Raw genomic sequence first — 25,453 nt, forward strand, 5'->3', positions numbered from 1 at the left:
ATGCTATATGGATATATGAATTATAATGATCATAACTATTACAGTAAAAATACTGCTGAATTATCTAAAGAGTATACTCGGTCTCTTTTGTTAATGTACATGAAAGTATAAAAAAGGAACTTAACGAGTTTCACTTATTTTTTTTTATTAATTTCAAACTTTTTTAAACATTGCTAGATATATCGATTGATGCACTGACGGTTTATGAACAGCAGGGGGCAGTAAAACCTCCTGCAGTGGAACAGTGGGTGGCTCCTCCTTTTAAAGGGGCAGTAACCACTTCGTCGTCTTCCTCGTTCGTTCGACACTTTTTGTGAGTACACACTCTGTCAGTGTGTGCGTGTATGTGAGAGTGTGTATGCGGTTGTGTGATTGTGTGTGTAGTTGGTTCATTTCCTCACTTTTTCTCTGAGGCCTCTGACACAAACAAACCTCCTCCTGCTGCTCGCTCGGATTCGAACCGCACCAGGTTAACAAACTGTGTTCGTCTCTTTGGTCGCGGGACACGTTCGAGTTCAGGTCGAAGTGGGACTAACAGGAGAAGAAGGAGAAGAGGAGGCGACAGAGGAGGAGAAGGAGCAGCAGCGGCAGAAGGAGAGAACGAGGAGGTGGAGGAGGAACAGGGCGTTCGGACGAAGTGGCCATGGAGGTTCCTGGTATGCAGGTGAGTGAGGAGGTGGATTCTCAGCTCGAGTCTCGGCCGCTCGGCTCCTTCTGCTCCACATCTGTTTCCCAGCAGCTGCTTGAAAACCAAACTCTGTGAACTCCCGGATATTGTCCTCGGGCTCAGCTCGTTGCGTTTACTCTCGGTTTGATTCAGATCCGAACATTATTCTGACTCAGACTTGAGTTTGGAAGGTTAAAGTTGTTTTTATGGTGTTTATATGACTTTAAATACACGTATTCTATTAATGGACTGACTTAAAGTTTGGGTTTATACTCTCTATTCAACTTATAGGGATTTTGTGGTGTTTAAATGTATTATAATATACCTACACTATTCATTAAGTGACTTCAAGTTTGATCTTCTTACTCCAAATTAAGTTTATTGAGATTTTATGGTGTTTAAATGTGTTGTAATATACTTATATTATTAAGTAAAGGTCTTCAAATGGGCCTTTCCTACTCCACAGTGAGTTTATAGAGACTTTATGGTGTTTCTATTACTTAAATGTCTTTCCTTATCAATTAAGTGACTTAAAATGAGATTTTAAATCTTCACACCGACTTAAAAGTGACTTTATGATTATAAATAAAAGCTAGATATCAACTAATTGACCTAAAATGTTACTTTTCTATTCATCAGTGAGTTTAAAATATCACAATACATTTACAGTGGCTTATAATGTGGATATCATATCAGACTTAACAGTGACTTTATTTATGTGTCTTATAAAAAACCTAAAGTTCTTTTCAAATGTACTTTTTCTACTCCCCAGTGAGGTTACAGAAGTTTCATCCCTCTAAATACATTTCATATTATTAATTAAATGACTTAAGTGTGACTCCATATTTACTTTAAAGTTAATATATGTTGTTTTAATCTCTTAAAATATCCCTATAGTGAATCTATAGTTGCTTATTATGTGATTAAGGCTGTTCATACTGACTTATTAGTGAGTTTACAGTGTTTATATCTGTGTTTATATAGTGACCTGATACGTGTCTGTGCTGCTCCAGTTTGAGTTTATGACACTTAATGATGTTCAGATCTCCCTGGACGACACTGCAGGTTGAATTTACAGTTATGTCTCTGTGTTTATGTCACTAAAATAACCCTTAAATATTAATTTAATGCTTTAAAATGTGACTTTTAATTTGTATTTCTCTGAAGATTTGCCCCATAAGACAAAATCAGTGAATTATAATGTAGCTGTCGTGTTTATTAAATTCTTATATTATTATAATGTGATGATGGTGATGCTCTACACTGAGTTGACAGAGATATAATGGTGTTTATATTCATAAGATGTCTCTGTTATTGATATAGTGACTTGAGGCCTCTGCTGCCACAGACTTTATGATAACTTATGCTTCTTTTTCCTATACTTATGATATTTATACCCTATAATTACTTATCATGTGTCCCCTGGTGACTCACTGTGTATTATAACTTTATTTTTAGCTCATAATCTAGATCCACTTATGATACGGACTATAGCAGGACTGTGCCCCCTCAGTACGGGGTGTGTGTCTGCCTCTGGGACAGTGACCTGTGTTGTGTTATTGTGGCTCAGCATGGTTTATAATCTTTTTTTATTGGACTTCCTGTTGTTGTGTAACTGCATGTGACTCTCACACTCTCTGTGTAACATCAGATTTAAATGACATGTGTGTGTGTGGGACCAGGCTTGTCGATTGGAGGTAAACCAGGCGATAGACCGAGCCGCTGAACAAGGTGTGTGAGGCGAACACTCTGCCTCCTGTTTGTCCGGCTCTCAGGCGTGTCGACCTGTGGGACTGGCTGTCAGCTCGCTCTGTTTGTCCCAGGTGGGCGGGGTGTCGGCAGGGTGGGGGGGGGGGGGGGGGTGGTGACATCACAGGCTGGTTACAACAACACACACCTGGCGGCAGCTGTTTCAACATGGAGGCAGACAAACGAGTCTGTTGCAAGAGAGGTCGACGATAGAGAAACTTAACTGAAGACAAGTAACAGGAAATGGATCCCTGGAGGTTGATGGTGTTCGCTTGTTTCCTCTTGATGTCACCTGACGATGACTCAGCATCTCTCAGCTGATAGGACTCATCTGCGATTAGAATTATATTGTGTAACTGATTGATGAGGTCTCGTACGGGAAAACCCTGACGATGGCTCCGCCCACTCAGGTTCACTGAAGCACCCTTTTATTGCTGCTCGTGATGTAATCGTTGGGTCAGAGTCCCGTGATGGTTTGATGCTCGCTCTCTGGTAGAACGTCCATTTGGCAACAAAGAAACACTGGAGGTGGATGTTCTGATCCATGCATCCATTTTGTTTTGCTGTGTTCGCTGAGGAACCCCCCTCGGACCCACTCTCCACCTCCTCCTGGTTGATCCGGAGTCGTCCCTAAGCCTGATGGGAAATGTAGTCCCTCCAGTGACTTCTGACTCTTCCCCCAGGTCGCTGGTAAACCTCCAATGGAAGATGTCCAGGAGGCACCGAGATTAAGACGTGGTATCTGTACACAGATTCACGTCAAATGTGGAAACTACTCTTATTGAGTAAAAGTACTTTACTAGCAAATTAAACACAAAACACAACCTGTTGTATTTAAATTGTATTTTGAAAAAACTTTAGGAACTTTCCCAGAATAAAGTTTTTTAGAACAACATCAGGGTTCAAACGTCTCGGAGCTGAAATCCCTTTAAATGAGAAGCTGAATCTCCTCTGGCTTTAGAGCAGATACTGTCAGCTGACCTCTGACCCTGACTTCCTGTCTCTCTGGTAAACTCCAACTCCCCTCGGGGATCGACTTAGCGGCTTCGGGCTAAACTTTCCCGCGCTCTGTGTGTTGAACCGTGGACTCGGCTCTGACATCGTGGGGCGGCCATCGGCAGGCGTCACCGGGGAGTGTCCTCCTCGTCCTCGGCTCTTTGTGATTTTCACGGCTGCACCTTGCTCAGCTCCTCAGGAATCCTGTCGTGACATAATCACAGGCTGGGCCCGACTGAAACCTGAAATCTTCACTTGCTCTGTGTGTCTGTGTGTGTGTGTTGATTTATGGTGAGCGAGTCAGTGGAGTGAACTTTTCGACTGTGTCACAAGTAGCTGCTGAATTTGACGACGTTTTGAAGAACGCGTCACGACATCACGTCCGAGTGGAGAAAGTCCCACGTTTCCCTCCTGGATAAAGATGAAGACACAAGAGAAGCTCATTTCACAACAAGTCAATTCAAGGTTTCCTACGTTGATCCGGACGATTCACAACGCAGCAGTTGATGAGCTGTGAATCACCTGATCTCCTGCTGCTGCACCTGAACCCCCCCGAGGATTCATTTCTCCCTCTGCGTGGTTCAGCAGCACTATTTGCTTGGTGCCATGAAGTTTTTACCGTCCACGCAGACAGTCAGATCTCATAGTTTTGCTCAGTTCTCTCTCTCTCTCAGATGATGAAACTAGTTTTCTCTCTGAAGTCTGTGAACCTGTCATTTGGAATCAGGGTCTGTTCAGTAGTTTTTTGTTTCCGACTCAGAGACACAACCTCCATGAAAGACTCACATCCACTCTGATCCACCAGAACCGTTCACTCTGATTGGACGAGTTTCTAATGATGAAAAAACTCAACCGGTGACGTCGTGTTTTTAAATGTAAAGCGACTTAGTCACATGATGCGTCCTTTATTTTTCAGGGAAATTCTGTGTTTGTACTTCCTCCCCCAGCAGCTGTGACCTTTGACCTCTAACACACACACACACACACACACACACACTCATACATACATACACAGTGCTGTTTTTGTCTGGATTTTTGGACACACACTTGAGTGAGTAAAAACATGGGTGTCTCTCTCTCTCTCTCTCTCTCTCCCTCTCTCTCTCTCTCTTACTCACTCACTGGTACAAAGTTTCCGTGGCGTCGTCCAAGTTTCTCCTGAGCAGCTGAATGTTTGCGTGTCAGACGGAGCGGCAGGAGTTCACTGACCTTTAAAACCCGACCCCGCCTCCGTCTGTGCTCCTTCTCTTCCTCTGTGTGAAGCTCTGGCCTGATTCTACCTCTGAGCACCTCTGTTCCCTTATCACCACTTAACCTCCAGCTGTGTGTGTGTGTGTGTGTGTGTGTTTGTGTCTTTTCACCTCTGCTACGCCCTTTTTATTTAAATCTCATGAAACGTCAGTAATGAGCCTTGATCAGAGAACCTGTCCTGATGGTTTTATCTAATCTTACAACAGTGGATCTAGTTTAATCTTTTGAGCTTTTTGGAGTGTGGGTTCCAAACCCGAGCCATTTGGGACGCTGACAAAAATGTTCAATCAATCAATCAACGGTTGTTTATCTAACAATCTAGTTAATGATTCACGGTGCGGCCGCAGCGTCGATCCCGGATCTGCAAAGACTCCGGGGGAAGAGCTGAAGTCAGTTACATGTGTGGAGGAGGAGGAGGAGGAGGAGGAGGAGGAGGAGGAGGAGGAGGAGGAGGAGGAGGAGGAGGAGGAGGAGGAGGAGGAGGAGGAGGAGGAGGAGGAGGAGGAGGAGGAGGAAAGAGAAGCTCCAAGTCCCCAGACACATTTAAAAATCACATCATATACAACTGACACAAGAAAACAGGAAGTGTGTCGGGCTTGGTTGATTTTTCTCTCGGGTTCTGTGTCTTGACTTTAGTGAACAACTCTCTCTCTGCTCTTCGTTTGGATTCTTTTGTATCTGAACTTTGTCTTCGGTTAAACATTAACACCAAACACCTTCTCCCTCTTTAATCAGGAAGGTGGGTTTGTTTGCATTTTCTCAAACTCCCCCTTGAACGTCGTCTAATGCAGCTGACGATAAGCTGAAATTAAAAAATTCCCAGGTCGTGTGTTGAACAAACAGAATTTACCTGCAGAGACTCGGCGGCGCACATGTTTCTGTAATGATTGAGCCGCTGTGGAATATTTAACTTCCTTGTCTCTGACTGTTGTTGTTTCACCACACTGAGACGCAGAGGTCAAAGTTTGACTTGATCCGTCCTCAGAGCTCAGTCCGTCACGTTTATACCTTTTATTTAAACACAAAGCTCTGTCCTGTTCGATCTGCTGAGGGAAGTTCAAATCCTTTGGTTTAGATCAGTGCCTCAGGTTATTTGATTTAACAGATGAAATGATTTAAATTTGTGTGTTTTAGTGAAATCAGGCTTTTTGTGTCGGCTCCTCATTCGAATCCGGTTTCTGCACAGAAAGTTTCATTTACGTCATATAATCATCAGCGTTTCATAAATATGAAAATGCTTCTCGGGATAAATCGTGACCTGGAAGGAAGAAGAAGAAGAATAAGAATATTAATAATAATAAGAAAATATGATTAAATGTTTTCAGCAACATCACAGAGAGGTTTTTCCAACTTGTGACGCTTGAAGGTAAAAACTACACAACTGGAGCTGAGGATCCCAAAATAGATGCTGCTGTGATTGGAGAGAGAGCGAGAGAGAGAGAGAGAGAGAGAGACAGACAGAGGGTCAGTTGTCTCTCGCCCGTGCCCTGCAGGGGGAAACCCAATGGTTGATTATTACATCATCGCACAATCGATAACTCAGTGGCTCGTCTGGGAGCTTCCTCGCCGGCTCGAGGTGACGAGGGAGGCATGTGATTTTTAAATTGTGCGACACGTCTGGAGAAATGTGTGAATTCTTTTCCAGATTTCAGCTGAATGCTCATTGGACGGTTGGACTGTGATGACAGAACTGCACTGAAGTTTGATTATGTTCCCGAAAGGTTCTGGAGGTTCTGTGAGAACACAACATGTCTGAGTGAGTCAACTGCTCTGGACACTTTTCTGGAGCTGGTTCTAGTAAAAATGTCCACGTGAGAGAACAGCAGGAGAAAAGTCTGGAAGCGTGTTGATGAGGTTTCTAACACGTGACAGACGTGAAACTCTAAACCCTCATGATGACGAAGAGGAGCCGAACACGAGGAAGACGAAGACGCTGTCTGTCTTCTCTGTCTCTGTCTCTGCTCCGTCCTCCTCCCTCGTCCTCCTCCCTCGTCCTCCTCCCTCCTCCTCCTCCCTCGCCCTCCTCCCTCGTCCTCCTCCCTCCTCCTCCTCCCGTCTCCCTGCTGAGAAAGTCAAAAGTATCATTAGACAGTAACTGCTGTGTTTGCTGAGAGGGTGTGGCAGCGCTGCGGTCGCTCTCTGTGTGTGTGTGTTCTTGTGTGTGTGTTCTTGTGTGTGTGTTCTTGTGTGCGTGCCTGTTCCTTTTTTTAGTTCACACAGGAAGTTCAGGCAGCAGCATCACAGGAATATCATACACTGCTGTGGGAGTGTGTTTATTAAATGTTCTCCCAAACCTTTTAGGAGCTTGTGTGTGTCTGTGTGTGTCTCTGTGTGTCTCTGAGGTCTGTGTGTGTGTGCTTTTTAGGGCCTCAAACTCTCTCCAGTCCAAACCACAGACTGTAAATATAGATGAACGACATGTTGGCTCCTGAAAGTGAAGCAGAGTTTTCACCATCGCCCCCTGGTGGCTGGTTGCACTGCAGCGCGTAAACCCCACCTCCACCATGTTAGTGGATGGGACGTGGACCTGACTAAAAAGAGCCAAAACCCTAAATTAAATAATTAACTCTAAAAACCACAAAGTGTAAAAACGTGAAGTTCATAATAAGTTTCTGACTGTGACTTTTAATCCTGTAAAGTTTCAGCTTTTTGACTTTTACAGCAACAGTGTGTGTACGTGTGTTTGTGTGTGTGCGTGCGTTGTGTGTGTGCGTTGTGTGTGTGTGCGCGGGTTCAGGCAGCTGTGTGTTCAGTTCCTGTTATCTTTAACTGTCATGCTTGTTTCCTTCTGTGTAGTTTAGTGTGTCTGTGTGTGTAGCTCAGTGGTGACAACATGGCTGTGATGTGTGTGTGTGTGTGCGTGTGTGTGTGAGAAAACGAGAGTCACAGGGAATGGGACGAAAACATTTTTATCGTCTCTTTAGAATCTTTACTTGACTTTTGTGAACTCAAACTCAAAGTAACTACATGATTTAATGTTGTACTTAGAGGTTGTACTGTTGGGTTTTGTTTTTATTATTAATTCTAATGCTAAATTAAGATATTATAACTATTATTATATCATTTTTAACCCTTTATTCCTCTTGTCTGTCGTCCTCTCCTCAGAGCTCCCAGATCGATCCTGAGGAGTTGTTCACTAAACTAGATCGAATCGGAAAAGGATCGTTTGGAGAGGTACGGCCGAACTTCCACTTTTTATTTAATTGTTCCAGTTGTTACCTATTTATTTTAATCTTTACTGGTGTGTGTTTAATCTCCTCTTCCTCCTCCTCTTCCTCGTCCTGCAGGTGTTCAAAGGCATCGATAACCGCACTCAGAGCGTTGTTGCCATTAAGACCATTGACCTGGAGGAGGCGGAGGACGAGATCGAGGACATCCAGCAGGAGATCACGGTCCTCAGTCAGTGCGACAGCCCCTACATCACCAAGTACTTCGGCTCCTACCTGAAGGTGAGGCCCGGACGCGTTTAGATTCATTAAAACATCGCTGGATACCTTTTTAATTTAAAGATGATTGTGATAAATTATGTGAGAACAGCACCTTTAATTCATTTATTACATTATCTGTACATGAAGAGAGTTCTTTTCCTCTTCAGGGCAGTAAACTATGGATCATCATGGAGTATCTGGGTGGAGGCTCAGCTCTGGACTTGGTGAGTGTTGAATCAGATATCACAAGATTCAAATTCAGAAAACTGTATTTGAACTGGGACAGTAAAATGCAAAATTAAAGCACCTGGTTTAAGTTTTTATGATTTTCTCACGAGTGGATTAGTTTTTTTCAGGAGTCGTTGATCGTAATAATGAATTAGAAAATAAAATGATTCCCTCAGTTTAGTTTGAAACATTAAGAATGAGATTGTGCAACTCTGCTGTTTGGTAGATTTTTAATAAGTGATAAATAAAGATTTGCATCCTTATAAATCAACAAATTAATGAAAATAAGACAAACAAATAGCAAAACAGAAACATTTGATCGATGAATCAGCAGCTTTAAAATGGAAAACTGGTACAAATTCACATTGGGTGTGTCTGTGTGTGTTTGTGTGTGTCTGTGTGTGTCTGTGTGTGTTTGTGTGTGTGTGTGCAGCTGCGGGCGGGTCCGTTCGACGAGTCTCAGATCGCCACCATGTTGAAGGAGATCCTGAAGGGTCTGGACTACCTGCACTCAGAGAAGAAGATCCACAGAGACATCAAAGGTGTGACTGACATTTAAAACTTCACATTTCTAAATGTTCAGGGGTTTCTCTCCACCGGTCTGACGTTGTGTCATTTCTCCGCAGCCGCCAACGTGCTGCTGTCGGAGCACGGCCAGGTGAAGCTGGCGGACTTCGGCGTGGCCGGCCAGCTGACGGACACGCAGATCAAGAGGGAGACCTTCGTGGGCACGCCCTTCTGGATGGCCCCCGAGGTCATCCAGCAGTCCGCCTACGACTCCAAGGTCGGTTGTTTATCATCACAACTCCTTCACCCTCAGTTCAGATCCCCGATCTTTTATTCAAGGTGACGGGAAGTTTTGTGTACTCGCCTCTCAGTTGTGCCACATCCTCTTCCCCTGTGGCTTTTGTGTGTCTGTGCTGTAACTTCACATGACGCATGACCGAAGAGATACTCCCAGTTCAGCCAGTCAGCTGTTTGGTTTGCTCCTTCCACTGGATTCACCTGATTTGCACCCGAGTCACGTCAGCAACGGTGGTAAAGACAACAACTCCCATGATCCCACGCTGCTGCACAACGTCAATAGACTTTGCATTGTGCAAAAGAACCCGAGACAAGAAGCGCACACGGACAAACACACAACGTCTGTGCGTCCATCTGGATAGACTCATGTCGGTGACAGGACAGTTTCTGCAGACACGTGCACACGGACAGTTTCTGTTCACGTGCACTAAGCATGATGGTGACCTCCTGACAGCGAGTGGAGGCTGATTCGACGGCAGCAGGAAGGAAGTGGATGAAATAACTTCCAGTCGGTTGTAAAACACACAACACACGACACACAACACACGATTTATATTTCTAAATCCGACACTCGGCCTTGAGTCTCTGACATGTTGGATTCAACATGCTTCCCTTCGTGTTTGCCTGTTGCCTTGACGGCGTCGGCCATGTGGATCTCTGTCGTCACCCCCCCCCCCCCCCCCCCCCCCCCAGGTCATTTGCATTATTTCCAGAGCCTCCCTGCGTCTATTTGCATAGAAACAACTAAACTGGGCGGACGACAAAAAGGAAACTCGCGACAACAAAGTGTGTTTTTATTTTTAAATCTCTGAGCTCGAGTTGCTTTTGTGTTTCTGAGGGATTCCCTCGTCTTTTCTCTGTTTGGGTCGAGTCCCACAAAGAGATGAAATCCAAACAGTGGAACAATGAGATGTTGTCTACGCTCAGAGCTGCAGCTGCTGTCGTCAAACACACAAACACACACACACACACACACACACGTAAACGCAGTGGTTAAAGAGCTGAAAGACGCCCAAGTACAAAGTCAACAAATAAAATGAAATAATGAGCTGACGTCACCTGTGTCTGTGTGTGTGTGTGTGTGTGTGTGGTTTTGTGTGCTTTGGAAACAGGGTATGTCCTGATGTGGTTTGATTCATGTCTGTTTGTGTGTGTGTGTGTGTGTGTGTGTGGCTTCAGTTTTCATTTATTTATATTTCATATTTAATTTAATGCTCTAATGCCGTAGAGTTTTAGTGCGACCACGTGTGGCGCTGCTTCAGAAAGTTTGTCTTTGTAGAATAAAGAACAAACAAGACAGCAAGAAAATGCATGTTGTGTTGTGTCGTGTTGTGTGTCTGTGCTCTGAGCACAAGCTGCCATATGCTCAGCGTGTAACAGTGTCGGAGCCACTGGAGTTAACAGTCAAACAGCGACCGAGCATCCTGTTGTAACATGATACTGCTGTGTGTGTCTGTCTGTGTGTGTCTGTGTGAGTCTGTGTGTGTATGTGTGTGAGATCACGTCTGTTAACCTGGGCTCGACACATGGTTGCTGTAGCAAGTTGAGAAGACGTGACATTCAAACTGTGTGCATGTGGAAGTCCAGAGTGTGTGTGTGTCTTTGTGTTTACTTTTGTTCTGTGTGTGCGCGTTCAGGTTGACATATGGTTTGTGGGTGTTACACAAAAAAAAGACACACACCTGACTGCAGGTGCGTTCACCTGCGAGTTGAAGCAGCTCAGTTCCAAACTGTAAAGGACACAAAATGACACAAGTGTAAATAAGTAGTAGAAAACATAAATAAATGAAAAAGCTGCTTCTGTATTTCGACCTATATTTATTATGTGTGTGTCTGTGTGTGTGTCTGTGTGTGTCTTTGTGTGTCTCTTACCAGGCCGACATCTGGTCGCTGGGCATCACGGCCATCGAGCTCGCCAAAGGTGAACCCCCGAACTCGGACATGCACCCGATGCGAGTCCTGTTCCACATCCCCAAGTCTCCACCGCCGACGCTCACCGGAGAGTTCTCCAAGAGCTTCAAAGAGTTCACAGAGGCCTGTCTCAACAAGGACCCCACCTTCGTAAGACACACACACACACACACACAGACACACACTATCAAACAAACAAACACGTAGACTTGCATGTCAAGTCGTTCTTAACGCTTTATATTATTTTAATTTCTTATGTTTTACTTTATATTTAATGTTTGTAGAGTTTTGTAATGTTAATGCTTTGGATAAAGGTATATTTATTAAGTTTTTGGTTTTTTAACAGTTTTTTATTCGTTAAAAACAATAAAAAAACAATATTTTATTACCTGTGTTTTTCATTGGGAGCAACTTCTCTATTCTGTTTTAATTGCTGTTGCATCTTGCCGCCCCCTGGTGGACAAATAGCTCCACTTCTTTCTCCCTTTTTTATTTTCTGCTCCTCAACATATAAACCGATTCAGAAATAATTTTTAATAATTAATTTCCAACAAATTCTCGTGGTCATTGACAAAAGTATTTTCAGTTGATTATAGTGAAGTGAGTCGACTAACGACCTGTACATTGTGTGTCTCTGTGTGTGTGTCTCTGTGTGTGTCTGTTTGTGTGTCTGTGTGTGTGCAGCGTCCCACAGCGAAGGAGCTCCTCAAACACAAGTTCATCATCAAACACTGTAAGAAGACGTCCTACCTCAGCGAGTTGATTGACAGCTACAGGAGGTGGAAGGAGGAGGGGCACAGCGGCAGCAGCTCCGACGACTCCGACAGGTAATCAGATTACTTCCGTTGAGGAAAATAACTTCTCATCGCCGGAATCTTGTTCGCTGAGTAACGTGTGTGTGTGTCTGTGTGTGTCTGTGTGCGCAGTGAGTCCAGTAACAAGGAGAACAGTGATTCTCCTGAATGGTCCTTCACCACCGTTCGTAAGAAGAAGACCGAGGGCAGGAAGGTTCTCAACGGAACGGTCAGTGCACGAGTCATCACAACTTCAGAACATCAGAACAACACAACTAGTACATCACAACAGAACATCACAACATGACAACAAGAGCATCAGAGCATCGTCGACATGTTAATGATAAAATAACATCTTCTATATCCACAAGTTTTTAAATTTCACAAAAACCCAAAGTAGAAACTGCTTTCAATCATGCCAGTTTTAAAAATAGCCTTGATTGAATTGTTAAACATACTTTATTTCCCTCCTTCCTCTTCCTCCTCCTCTTCCTTCTCCTCCTCCTCCTCCTCTTCATCAGGTTCCGGAACAGTTGAGTAAATCAACCAGTCTGACCACAGTCATCTCTCCTGTCTTCACCGAGGTCAGTGAACAGACACTCAGATAGATAAATATAAAGTAAAGCACTTCTCTCTTTGTTTTATTTTCTGAGACACAAACAGCATCAGGTTGAATGAGAACATTTAAATTAGATTATTATAATTTTAGCTTTTGGTCAAAGACAAATTTAGAAACAATAAACTTGTTTAAAACGGAAATAAAACATTTCAGGACTAAAGCAAAGAACATTTGGGAAGAAAAAAGCAGATTTATCCCTTTAAAAAAATATGATTTGAGAAAAAGAACAATTTGTCATAGTTTTAAAACCTGATTCAAACGATGTCCCTGAATCACGCGGTGCAGCTGGTTCCCCTGGTTCACTTCTGGATGTTTCACTTCTGGATGTTTCTCTGGTGCAGTTGAAGCAGCAGCACAAGGAGCACTCCGAGCAGCGCCACGCCATCGAGGAGCTGGAGCGCAACATCCGATTGGCCGAGGACGTGTGTCCAGGCATCACGGACAGGATGGTCACACACATCATTGCCAGGTACCAGAAGTACGTCTGTGGTCGTTTTCTAAACCAATCAACTCTTTAGTTTCACTTTGTCTGTTTCCTTCTGTGATTTCTTCATTTTGTCAGATTTCTTTTGTCGTCTTCGTTTAAGTTCTCTTGATTGAAAGTGAAGCTCATAGTTGAGTCGACCTCGTGTCGGGGCCTCGACCTCATGTCGCCTCTCATGTAGTTCAAGACTTTAATTATTCGTTGAGCTCCTCTTGCTGTAAAGTTGTTCTTCATCAAAGTGCTTTGATTCTCTTCTTTCCTAATTAACCGGAGGAGAACTGGGGCAGGCTCGTATTATTCCATCAAAGAGGAACTTGGAGGCTGCAGCCGGCAATTATTTTCATTATCAATACATCGTCAGTTAATAGAGAAAAAATACCCTTTTTTTTTTTTATCCCCTGAAGCTCGAGATGACTTCTAACGATTAAAATTTTTGAAGAAGCCCGACAGATCTGGAGAAACCTGAGAAAGTTCAGGCTCTTGTGTTGTTTTTAAAAAAGACAATCTTCCTCCTCCGGATCATTTGTTCACTGACGCTCTCGTTTCTCTCGGACAGATTCACGACCAACTGAAGGACGGAGGGACGGAGAGAAGGAGGGACGGAGAGAAGGAGAGAAGGAGGGACGGAGAGGAGGACGAGCGTGAAGTGAAGACTGTCCCCGTACGGTGACGCTGCTGGATGATCGGATACGAAGGAGATTTGCTGTGCGATGTCTCCTCGCTGTACACACACACACCTACACACACACACACCAACACACACACACACACACACTACTAATGTAATATATACACTATATATTATGTATATATTTTTTTTCACTGTCGCTGGTTGAACCTTCCCCCCCCCCCCACGTCGGAATCGAAAGACGGCTGCACTTTGGATGAACTGATATTTGTGAGTCGGTCGGACTTTTGGTTCTCGTTTCCCGTTTTCAGGGTCAAGAACTTTCTCCGGTTCTTTCTTCCGCCTTTTTTTTTTCATTTTTTCCCCCCAATCACTTCTCAAGCTTAAGTTTTGAAAGCAAAGTGAGGCGGCGCCTTGAGTCCGACTTCATTCAAACTCAAACTCAATGAATAATCTCCCCCGACGCCCTGATTTGCCGCCATGTGCCTTAATTGTCGATGCTGTCGTTTTCTAAAAGTTGTCACTTTTTGTGTAGTGGAGATGTTTTTGTTCCACACAGATTAACGACGTGTAACGAGGGGTTGTCGTCCTGTCATTGCGTGACCAGTGTGTCGGCCTGGACCTTGTATATTTCTTTGTGTTTGCTCGGTAGCACTTGAGACAGATTCTCTGCCAATATCGCATTTTGTTTTGTTGTCTTCGGTAAAACTTTTCACTCACAGCTCCTCGATTCTGGAATTCAGCTCAGATCTGACACACATTCAAACTTTGAGGGGAAATCTCTTAAGATTAAAATACAATTGATTCATACGTTAAATATTTCAAAGTTTCCACATTTTAAAACTTAATCCTTGATGTTTTATCACCTAACAAGTGACGGGAGCTGTAAATAAAGGTTTTACCGACCGTTTGTACCAAAGACACTATCAAACTTTTTATATATCATAAGGGATACAATAATGCTTGTTGAGGGGGAAATGTATGGAAGATGTACGATTTTACAGTAATGTTCTTTTTTTTGTAGCGGGACTTAGAGTTTTATGAATAAATATTTAAGTTTGATTCAAAACTTTGTGTTTCTCAAGAAAATATCTTTCTGTTTCCACTCACAAGCTTTCATCTCACTCCTTTCTCTTATTTGAAAAGTTTTAATTTGTGTTATTCGAACATAGAACATTCCCCATGACTAGATTAGGAATGAGGTATTTTCTTCTTCTGCAGAATAATTTATTCACGATTTCAGCTGTAATATCAACAAACACATTAATCAAGTTCACACACTGCCAGAACACTCTAAATTCCATATTCAATTCTTCAAATTAATAAGAGAATAATCAGTTTACACTAAAAAGACTTCATGGTCCATCCTGCGTCTTCCACCAGTTGGAAGTTGGACTGGTAAACTTCCAGTAGAGACGGATCCTGATCAGACGTCTGAAGCTCAGGATCGAGTTCCCTCCAGATGTCCCAGCTCCAAACAGGGAAACCCCCGGCCCTCCCAGTGGAAGGAACGTGGGTCCACTGGTAAATCAAAGGCTTTTTCTACTGGTCCAGTTCTGTCTGTACGTACAACAACCACATTAGTTCTGATGCTTCACCGATCCACTTGTAGTTGATTATCCATTTTGCTTTCTATACTGCTAGCTGCTTTTTCACCAGAGGGGTTATGTGATAGGAGCCTCACAGCAAAGTCTTAACATCATCGTTTCCAAACATCTCAGTTTCAAACTCCGGAGTCGTGACACCAGACGTATCCGTGACGGATGGTTTCAAATGAGAAACTGACGTGAACGAGACTCGACCCCGAGCAGAAGAAGAAACCACAGTTTTCTAGCACAGAACCCAACACAAAACTAGTTTTCCTTCAACGTCCAGAAGGTCATAAGTCATTGACATTGACCCAGGCTTTAAAACTTGAAAGCTTCTAGAGACGAAGCTGAGGCTGGTTCAGCTTGTTCTGGATTTAATTTTTAAGTTTCTGAAAACTAGAACAAGGCGAAGACCGAACATTTGATCCATGAGGTGTGAATGTGCTCCGGTCGAATCTACAATGTGACCTCTGTCATCTTCAGAAGACCTTTCGTCTCTTCTCTATCACTTCTTACTTTATTCTCCTCCTCACTCCTCATTTCCTTTTTGGCCTTTTCCCTTGCTGCTCTATCATCTTCCTCCTCCTCCTCTTCCTCCTCGTCTAGTTGGAGGCTTCCAGAGGAAAACCTCATCCTGGCCAGACCAGCGGACCGAGCCATCTTCCCCAGCGGGGGTGGTTGGCAGTAATATGGGTAGAAAACCTCTGGGTCCGAGTCGCTGTAGCTTCCTGTCGTGCCTCCGATCATGCAAAGCGACGTGGGGCGTTGTGGCAGAGGGGAGGAGTTTAGTGGGAGGTAGGTGGGTCTGGTTGGCCGGTTCAGGTGAGGGTAGTAACCAAGTGGCCGGAACTCAGAGGCGGGGTTAAAGGCGGGGTTCGAACTCCTTGAGAGACCGAACTTGACATCTGGTTGGCTCGCCACGCGGCGCGGTAGCCCTGGGAGGAAACTGCAGTCGTCACTGTAATGGCCGGCCTCAATGCCCAAGAACCTTCCCCCATTGCTTCCCTGCTGGTAAACTCTGGCCAACCCGCCTGAGCCACCGGGGCGGAGGCTCCTCCTGATTGGTGAAGCAGACGGCGAATCGTGGCCTAGTGGGTAGTAGGACGGCCGCGATAGGCCTTCCGTGGTCAGATAGTCCCGCCTCCTTGGCTGCGGGAAACGCTCCAGTGAAGAAACGGCAACATAGTCCGTCAGGTAGGGGTAACGGTTGAGCGGCGAGGACCCAGCTGATGGGAATGATGGGAGGATGGGGCGATACTGGTAGGCAGGACTGTTTGGGTAGAGAAGAACCAGTTGCTGTGCGGCGTCCGGGTGTGGCTGGGGGTTGGGCCGACGTCTCGATCGGTTGCCGTAGACCCCGGCCAGCCGCTGGGCCTGGCGCTGCGTCTCGATGCGTCCGGCCCTCACGTCCTCCATCAGGGACGTAGAGGCCGATCTCGTCTTCGGTGAGGGGCTTGACTGGTGCAGAGGGGAGAGGGGCGAGACCTGGGACAGAGGCCACGGCTTCCGGGCGACCTCCACAGATGATTGGCTGCGTTTGGCCCTCCCCCGCCTGAGGTCGTCTACGCCTCGATGATGTGGGTCCAACTCCTTCTGACACTGGAGCGCCAAGGCACGGGTCGCCCGGGGGAAGGGATGTGAGTCCTGATACATCTGGAGAGGGGAGACGCACAAAGATCAAGAGAAGCAATTCAGTTTGAATATGTGCAGATTGTTTGAAACAGTGAACTGAAGCTTGTTTTACTTGTTTGGAGACGTCGGTGAGGAGATCAGGAGAAGAACGACACTGTCTGGGATCGTAGTCCGACTGACAGTAAGTTCTGGAGAAAGGAAAAGATGACTCAGCATTAAGGGTTTGTCTGGTCCATTCGACTGATGATGATGAATCTATTCTCACCTCTTCTTCTCCCCTGATCCCAAACACTCCAGCAGCTGTTTCTGTGTCCGCCCACTGCCACACAGAAGAAATCATTAAATACAAACCAGACTGTGTCACAGAAGAACTCCTCATATGTCGTTAAATGCTTCATTTTCAGTTTCTTCCAAGAACAACAGTGTTAACGAATGATGTACTGAAAAAACTTTAGTAGTTTAGGCTACTGGAGCGATGGAGGAATTTGCTTTGTGTGTCTGTTTGTGTGTGTGTGTGTGATAGTGTGTTACCTGTATCTGAAGCTGGAGCCCTTACAGGACAACACTGTTTTGTGAATCGCCGTCGGTTCCTCTGCGAGTCTGAAGAAGGCGTGATACTCGACACACGTCTTCCAGAAGGATTTACACACGTCCCGACTCGCCATGGCAAACTCCAGAATGTCTTTACAGGACGGCTGCATGGACGTCACACAACAGATTAACAATGACGCACAACACGTATTCTGTTCTTTAGAGGAATTGTCTTCTCGTCCTCACCCCCACTTTGTCGTACAGTTTGATGAGAAAATGTTTCCTCTTGAAGCTCAGCTTCCGGATCTTCGCCCAATTGAAAGTGTTTATTTTGGTGTTTCCCTGGAATCCAAAGAGATAAAAGGATTAAATGTATATTTAAGTTCTAATAACAGGCTAAAGAAAGCTTCCTCTTTCATTTCATTCATCCACCATCCTGTTAACAACCATAGACTGTAAATAGAAATGGACGACGCGTCTTCACGTCCTTCTACTGAACAGAAATGAATCCCAAATATCCCGGATACGAGGCGCAGCCCATTCGCTAGCTCGACCAATCGGGAGTCAGTCTCAGCTTTCAATCGTGTATATTTTGGCTTCACTTTTCAGAGCTGTCATGTCGTCCATCTTTATGGTTTCAACAGGGACATTTTATTGTTTCTTTACTTTCTTTATTTTCAAGAATCCAAACTCTGGTCCTCTGCTTTGCATCAAATGAAAAGGTAAAGAATCTTCAAACATATGAAACTGATCCTCGATGGCCAGTGAATGTTTCATGGACATGTTCTTGCAGTGCCAAGCTGCTAACGGCGCCCCCTGTTGGCAGAGTGGTGGCATGTCAGTCTGCACATTTATCTTCAATGAAAGCACGAACCTGAAACACCAGCACTCCGGAGTGGGTGACTGACAGGTTGATCCTCATCCCCTCCCCGTCGTGGGCCGGGTGCGGCCGGATGCCGTACATGTCCAACTTCCTCGCCACCTCCAGCAGGTGGATGTCCGAGTCTGCTGGAGACGCACCTCTACACAGAGACAGACGAGGGAAGACAACAGGCTTCATGAGACATTTACACAGCACCAGTGGGTGAAGAAGAAGAAGAACTCCTGCAGGTTGAGGATTCACAGCGTCCGGACTGTACCTGTGTCTCTTGTGGAACTTGATGATCTTGTTGTCCAGATATTCCTGGTTGGGGACGTACTGCTTCATCTCTAGATGTTGACAATCCAGATCCTCATCGAAGTCCCCGAGCTCTGCTGTATCACAAACACACACAAACACAAACACAAACACACACATACACATTCTGTTGAAGCCGTGTTTACGTTCAACCCAAAACTTTTCTTTCAGATGTGCTTCAAGTAAACAAACAAGTCATATAAATAAAAAAATGCCGGTAAATATGAACTTTATATCTCAGATATGAGATCTACACTTTATCTGGGCTGTATTTGGATGCTTACACTGCAATATGTGAGAGACCAGCAGGGCGGCGCTGTTGTCGTTACAGGTCAGACTGCTGTTAGACAAATCCTGTTTCATCTGTAATGCAAAAAGATACCTGCACAAACAGACACACACAGACACACACACACACACACATGTTATGGATTCAGTGTAAGTTCTTAATGAGTGTTTAATCAGTGTAATTAAACCCTGTTACCTGGTGAGGCCTCTCTTGAGCTGCCCCGGGTCCGGAGGGAAGAACTTAACTATAAACCTGAAGAAAAGATCGCTGGTGTCTGACGGAGAGAAAAACACGTTTTGGAGAAGAAGAAGGAGAAGAAAACTTTTCCATGAGATTCAGTTTCAATTAAGTTTCAACCACTCGCAGGAGAAACTACTGAAGCTTGAAGAATTGTATAAAATGGGATGAGAAGGAATGTTTCTTTGAATTCTAAGGATTTTAAAAACTTGTTTGCTATAATTGCTGCTGATTTTGAAAAGTAAACTATAAAGAAAGATTGTTAGTAGTTGTAGCAGTAGTTGTAGTACTAGAAGGAGCAGTACTGGTAGTAGAAGTATTTGAGTTTCTCAAGCGTGACTCACATTTAATCTGTTTGGTCAGCGGCTTCAGCAGCTCCAACCAAACCTGCAACACATCACACATTGAGGTTTGAACATGTATTTTAACATGTGTTGTGTTTGTGTGTAGCACAGACACAACAACAACAGACACGTTAACTTTAAGTGTGTGTTTGTGTCTCGTACGTAGTTTCCACTGTGGTGTCTGAACTCCAGTCCAAAGTACTCCTTCTCCAGCAGCTTGAGGTGACCGCACACTTTGTTGAAGAAGTCGCCTCCTAAAACCTTTTGCTGTGAAAACCAGAAAGAGAATTAAAGAGAGGGGGGGGGGGGGATAATTGGTTAATTGGATTTTTTAAATTGAGAACGCTTAAAGCTGGAGTCCAGGGACACTCTGGGGAACAAGGCTAAACGCGCTACGACTTAGCTTCACCAGAACTTAGTGTAATGAGTTTGTGTGAAGTTTTTATTATGCATGGACGTGTTGGGGGACGTCTCCTGTCCTGGCTTCACTTTTAGCAGCTGTCATATCGTCCATCTTTGTTTCCAGTCGATGATATAAACTCAATAACCTTTGTGAACCCTTTAAACTCGTCCTTTCCTCTTCTTCCTCCTCCCTCCCCCGCTCTATCCCTCCATCTTCCTCCCTTCCTCCCTCATCTCTCTAATTACCGAGGTGCATTGTGGGTTTTCTTGTGAGCTCGCTGTCTGCTGGCTGGTGTTTACCGCCCTGCCGCTGGTCACTGGACGCCCTTCATTAACTTGTCACGATGGAGGAAGAGGAGGGACGGAGCAGCTGCGAGCGATTAGAGCGGGAACAGGACGAACCCGTGATTAGTGGAGACTAATGGCTGCAGCACGGCACTTAGCTTCAACCGGGGAGAAAATAGACTTCACTGTCGTCTCAGGCAGAAACAAGATGTTCAATAAATGTTTTATTTTGGTCTTTTTGTTCTGAGAAAAGTACTTTATCATGTGTGTCTGGAAGTTTAACTTTTAACTTTGTGTTGGATTTGAATATAAGATCCACACTGTTGACACAGGGACGACAAATTGTGTTCCTCGCTACCTCAGTTATTTAATCCTCAGCAAAATAACACACCTCTCTCTCTCTCTCTCTCTCTCTCTCTCTCTCTCTCTCTCTCTCTCTCTCTCTCTCTCTCTCTCTCTCTCTCTCTCTCTCTCTCTCTCTCTCTCTCTCTCTCTCTCTCTCTCTCTCTCTCTCTCTCTCTCTCTCTCTCTCTCTCTCTTCCCCCTGTCTGATCATTAATCCCTTGCTTTGCCCTGAAGGTTTGAAGATCGAGGTCAGACGAGAAAAACACAGCGAACCGTAAAACCTATTTCTGTAAATCACACTTATTACCTCTTCTGTTTAAAATGTACGTTTTTATTTATCAGTTTCTTTCTGGCCCTCTTCTACTCATTCGTTTCTTTTTTTCTTTTATTCCTCCTCCCTCCTCCATCCCTCTCTCCTCTTCTAAAGATGCTGCTAATGTCCCAGAGGCTGCTGGGAAACTGACAGAGAGAGAGAGAGAGAGAGAGAGAGCGTGGGCCGGAGGAAGTGGAGCTACAACAATGCTGCAACACACACACACACAGACACACACACACACACTCACACTCACACACACACACACACACAGAGCGAGGGTCTCTTTTTAGATCACTGCCTCGGAGGCGACGTCCCCCTGCCGGAGACGCGTCCTGTCACTCGTCTTGCTCCTGACCCGGATGCTGGATCACATGTCAGTTCATAGACAGCAGAGTGTTGCTGCTTCGCGATCCAGATGTGCACACGTCACACAGCTGTCTGACAGCTGGCAGCCTTAACAAGTCGAGGGTAGAAGCGTTTCCTCAACGTTCACTTGCTCATTAACATAAAAGTTGAATTGTTGGTGTTTCCATCTTCCAACGCTGAAGAGCTGCAGAACAGATGTGGATGTGATAACATGAACATCTGTCCTCTACAAGATTATTTTAACTTAGTTTCTAACAAATATGAAAATCATAACCTCTTGTTTATCTGTTTATCTTGGTTTATATTTGTTAAACGTGTTCCACATGACTTTAACACAGTTTAACAATAAATCAGGTGAATGAGCTTTGAACAGTTTGTGTTATAAAGTCCGTTCAGCAGCTGATGGAGGAAATGAGTCCAGATGTAACCTGCTCCAGTGGAAACACTCAGCATCAGTCTGCAGCTCCATAACAATCTGGTGAAGACAAAACTGTCCATCCCATAATGAGGAGCCGGATCTGAGAAGCTTCCCAAACCTGTTGTTACAGTTCATGAGCTGCTGTGAATTCATAATCATGGAGATAAAGACAATCAGACGCCTGATTGATACAGTTTGATGTGGAGATAAGATCACACACACACACACACACACACACACACACACACACACACACACACACACACACACACAAACAAGTTTCTAGCAGCTGATAGTCGGATATAAATATGATTCATAGAGAAACATACCATCAGACATGTGAGGCTACAATCTGTGCGTCATGTGGAGTGGACGCACGCGCTCCTGGTGAAGAACTCACCTCCACCTCGAACGTGCGCTCGCTCTCATCCAGGAAGATCACGCGCAGCCGGAGCTTGGTCTGCTTGGAGACCCGGGTCGCGGTGGAGAGACTCCCGAGTCCCCGGCTCCTCCGGTGACCGTCCCCCATCCGAGCCTCACCTCCGCGGGGAGGACCGCGAGCAGCCGGGGTCTAATCCTCCATCACACCCAGCACCGTCACCTTCATCACCTTCATCCTCACCACCACCACCATCCTCCTCTTCATCATCTGACTCCGGGGACCTGCCGCTGCCGCTGGAGCGCGCGCTCCCCAGATGCGTAATGGCGCACTGACGTTGTTTCCAGAGACTGAAGCTGAAAGTGACGGAGCTGGATTCATCCTATAGAAAATCATACACAACATCATATACCAACAACTACACGGACCCACAACTTCTATTGTACACTCTACTAATATACACACATACTCTATATTATATTATATACTATATACTCTATGTACTATAATATATACTCTATAAACTATAATATACTGAACTGACTGATATACAACTTATGTTATATACATTGAGCTGGACTCAACTAATATATTCATACAACATATCATAAACGTTGTTTTAATATATATATCATGTATTATATAATATGTTATATACGATATGTCATATATTATTTTATATGTTATATATATAATATATATTGTATCATATATTGTGTTTTAACTATGATATATACTCTATATACTATATCACATACCATATCATATAGCTATACTATATTATATAATCTATCGTAGGGCAGCCACTTTTCCAAGTAACATTATTTGACAAACTTTTGTATGGCTTTGAATACAGGGAGTACTTTAATATTGTTGTATTAATAATTAATTAAGTACAGTATCAGATTTCCTCTATAACATCAGACTATAGTTATATTGATCCTAATTGTTGTGTTAAAGTATTTCAAAGATAGACATATTTAATGGGATTCATAAAGTGAATCTTTATTAATGTTACTTTACAATAAATGTGTTTTCTGACATGTTTCAAACACAAAGAGGATCCTACACACTCAATATGTTCAGCCGTGTGTGTGTCAGTTTGTTTGTGTGTCTGTGTGTGTATGTGTGTGTGTGTTCTCCATGGGAATAATATGAATTTCACGGTGGCTGGACACTTTTAGAGAAGTGACCTGGCCTTAAGTAGGCTAGTAGTGCAATGTCTTCACTCGCCTGCAGCATGGACTGAGTACTTAATGTGTGTGTGGGTGTGTGTGTGTCTAGCATACACACACACACTGAGATGACACACATCTTTAATCCTGGTCGAGGCAGCGTCTCACATCTTGTTTCTTTTGTCTCTTTATGTGACTGACACACACAAGACGATGGAGATGTGATGACCAACGCACTAATATCAGATTATTGATTGTGTGCCTGTGTGTGTGTGTTAGTGTGTGTGTGTGTGTGGTGAGGATTTAATTATTCAATGTACTAAACACATTCAGATGTGTGTCTTTGAGGAAGTGGATTAAAGCCATTTGACATATTTCTCAGAGGAAGAAAAATATACTAAAACTCTTTGTGTTCTAATTTATTACATCAATTTGTTCTCCCTGAATTCTAACTTATCTTTACACATTTTTAATGCAGTTGATTTTACTGTTACTAAATAGTGACATTCATGAGCAGTACTAAAACATTCAATACACGCCACATAACACTAAATACTAAATTTGTTCCAAGTTTTAGAATCTGTAGAATATTTATTATTATATATATATATTTATATATTTTTATCGAAGCTTTTCTACATATAGGTCCCGATCAGAGAGTGATACTCAGATCTGACCACTAGATGGAGCTAACGACATGAGGATATTTCAGAGATGATGGTAGGAGCTCAGTAACACTCACACACACCCTTTCTCTCTCTCTTTCTCTAAGACACACACACACACACACACACACACACACACACACACACACACACACACACACACACACACAAACACACTCTCTCTCTCTCTCTTTAACACATGCACTCTCTGCATAAGACACACAAACTCTCTCTCGCTCTCTCTCTCTCTCTCTCTCTCTAACACACACACACACACACACACACACACACACACACACACACACACACACACACACACACACACACACACACACACACACACACACACCGGACACCCTCTCCTTCTCTCTCTCTCTCTCTCTCGACACACATTCTCTCGCTTGCTCGCCCAGTAAACAGGAGTAGTTTTGATACTGTAACATGAACCTGCCTCGATCCATCTCTACTCACCATCTGCCACACACACACACACACACACACACACACACACACACACACACACACACACACACACACACACACACACACACACACACTCATTTTTCCATCCACTGTCTCCAGTCTCCCCACTTTTTCTCTCTCTCACACACTCACACACACACACACACAAACCTGCCTGACACAGTAGCATCTGGCGTCTTTATGCTGCCGCCTCCCTCCTGAGACACACACACACACACACACACACACACACACACACACACACACACACACACACACACACACACACACACACACACACACACACACACACACACACACACACACACACACACACACACACACACACACACACTGACAGCTTTCCCTCTCATATAAATTTTCCACTGCAGCAGTGTGTCGTCCTCTAACGCAGCACCTCCATGTTTCACCTGCAGTTTAATGAGACTGAGCCTCAGTGAAAACATTTTAAAAGCTCCGGCTCTTCAGTTACACACTCTGCTCCTGAAACAAGCTGCAGAGACAAACACATCAAAACAACAGTAAGACAAATATCTGATATAAATACTGAGTGTGTGTGTGATCCTGTTTTCAGAGGTATTTTCTCTACAGCTTACTTTGTGTTTGATTCACCTGATTGTGTTGTTATCATAGACTGTATATATTAAGGCTGTTATCAGGTCAGTAACTGTCCCATACAAACATTAGTCTCATTGATTTTAGTTGATATATTTTGACCTGACGTCTGGAGGATCTCTGGAGAGTCGGGTCCAGAGATCCACAGTTTTCCTCTCACACAAACAACACAACAGGAAGTTCTGTCCCTGCTTCACTACACAATTCATATACTCACCAAACCAAACGTTCAGAAACTTAAGCTAGATGGTGGTTGGACGACTTTAAACACGTCAGAGTTTCAAATTCAGACGCTGTCGTGTGAATCAAACTCTGAAACAACTTCATGTCTTCACTCAGCCGTCGTGACCTTTGACCTGCGGATCTGGACAAACGCCTGATGTCGACATCTGTCAGGGAAAGAATCCAACATGTCAGAGTGTGTGAGGCTGAACAGAGCGAAGTGAAGACGAGACGCAGAGTAACGACAAGAAGAAGAAGAAGAAGAAGAAGAAGAAGAAGAAGAAGACGAAGAAGAAGAAGAAGAAGAAGAGAGGACTGGGAAAAATAAAGAAATGATGGACGATGAGCTGGAAAAAACTGGGCAGAGCAAAGCAGGTGCAAACTATTAACCACAGGACGGAGAATCAAGTGTGTGTGTGTGTGT

At 44.1% G+C, this 25,453-nt stretch overlaps 2 protein-coding genes across 3 annotated transcripts; one reads left to right on the plus strand and one right to left on the minus strand.

Moving 5' to 3' along the window:
- The first annotated feature begins 298 nt into the window (after nt 1-298).
- stk26 (serine/threonine protein kinase 26) lies at nt 299-14,628 on the plus strand. 2 transcript variants are annotated; one of them, XM_053416446.1, is made up of 12 exons: nt 299-664; nt 7,769-7,837; nt 7,951-8,112; nt 8,259-8,315; nt 8,753-8,861; nt 8,946-9,103; nt 10,999-11,184; nt 11,719-11,861; nt 11,961-12,057; nt 12,350-12,412; nt 12,789-12,925; nt 13,488-14,628. In XM_053416446.1, the coding sequence occupies exons 1-12, from the start codon at nt 644-646 to the stop codon at nt 13,501-13,503; spliced, it is 1,218 nt and encodes a 405-aa protein (XP_053272421.1). In that variant the 5' UTR covers nt 299-643; the 3' UTR covers nt 13,504-14,628. The 2 variants fall into 2 exon arrangements, with proteins under 2 accessions (XP_053272421.1, XP_053272422.1); XM_053416447.1 differs by having other exon boundaries at nt 12,789-12,916.
- A 976-nt stretch (nt 14,629-15,604) lies between these two features.
- Nucleotides 15,605-22,019, minus strand: LOC128430400 (FERM domain-containing protein 7). Its single transcript, XM_053416444.1, has 12 exons — nt 21,891-22,019; nt 19,521-19,625; nt 19,359-19,401; nt 18,973-19,051; nt 18,773-18,870; nt 18,451-18,565; nt 18,186-18,333; nt 17,558-17,653; nt 17,312-17,475; nt 17,046-17,099; nt 16,893-17,007; nt 15,605-16,801 (listed from the first exon to the last, which is right to left on the minus strand). Exons 1-12 carry the CDS (start codon nt 22,017-22,019, stop codon nt 15,605-15,607), a joined length of 2,343 nt encoding a protein of 780 aa, XP_053272419.1.
- Between the last annotated feature and the right edge of the window lie 3,434 nt (nt 22,020-25,453).

Source organism: Pleuronectes platessa, chromosome 23, assembly GCF_947347685.1.
Source record: "Pleuronectes platessa chromosome 23, fPlePla1.1, whole genome shotgun sequence".
NCBI lineage: Eukaryota > Metazoa > Chordata > Actinopteri > Pleuronectiformes > Pleuronectidae > Pleuronectes > Pleuronectes platessa.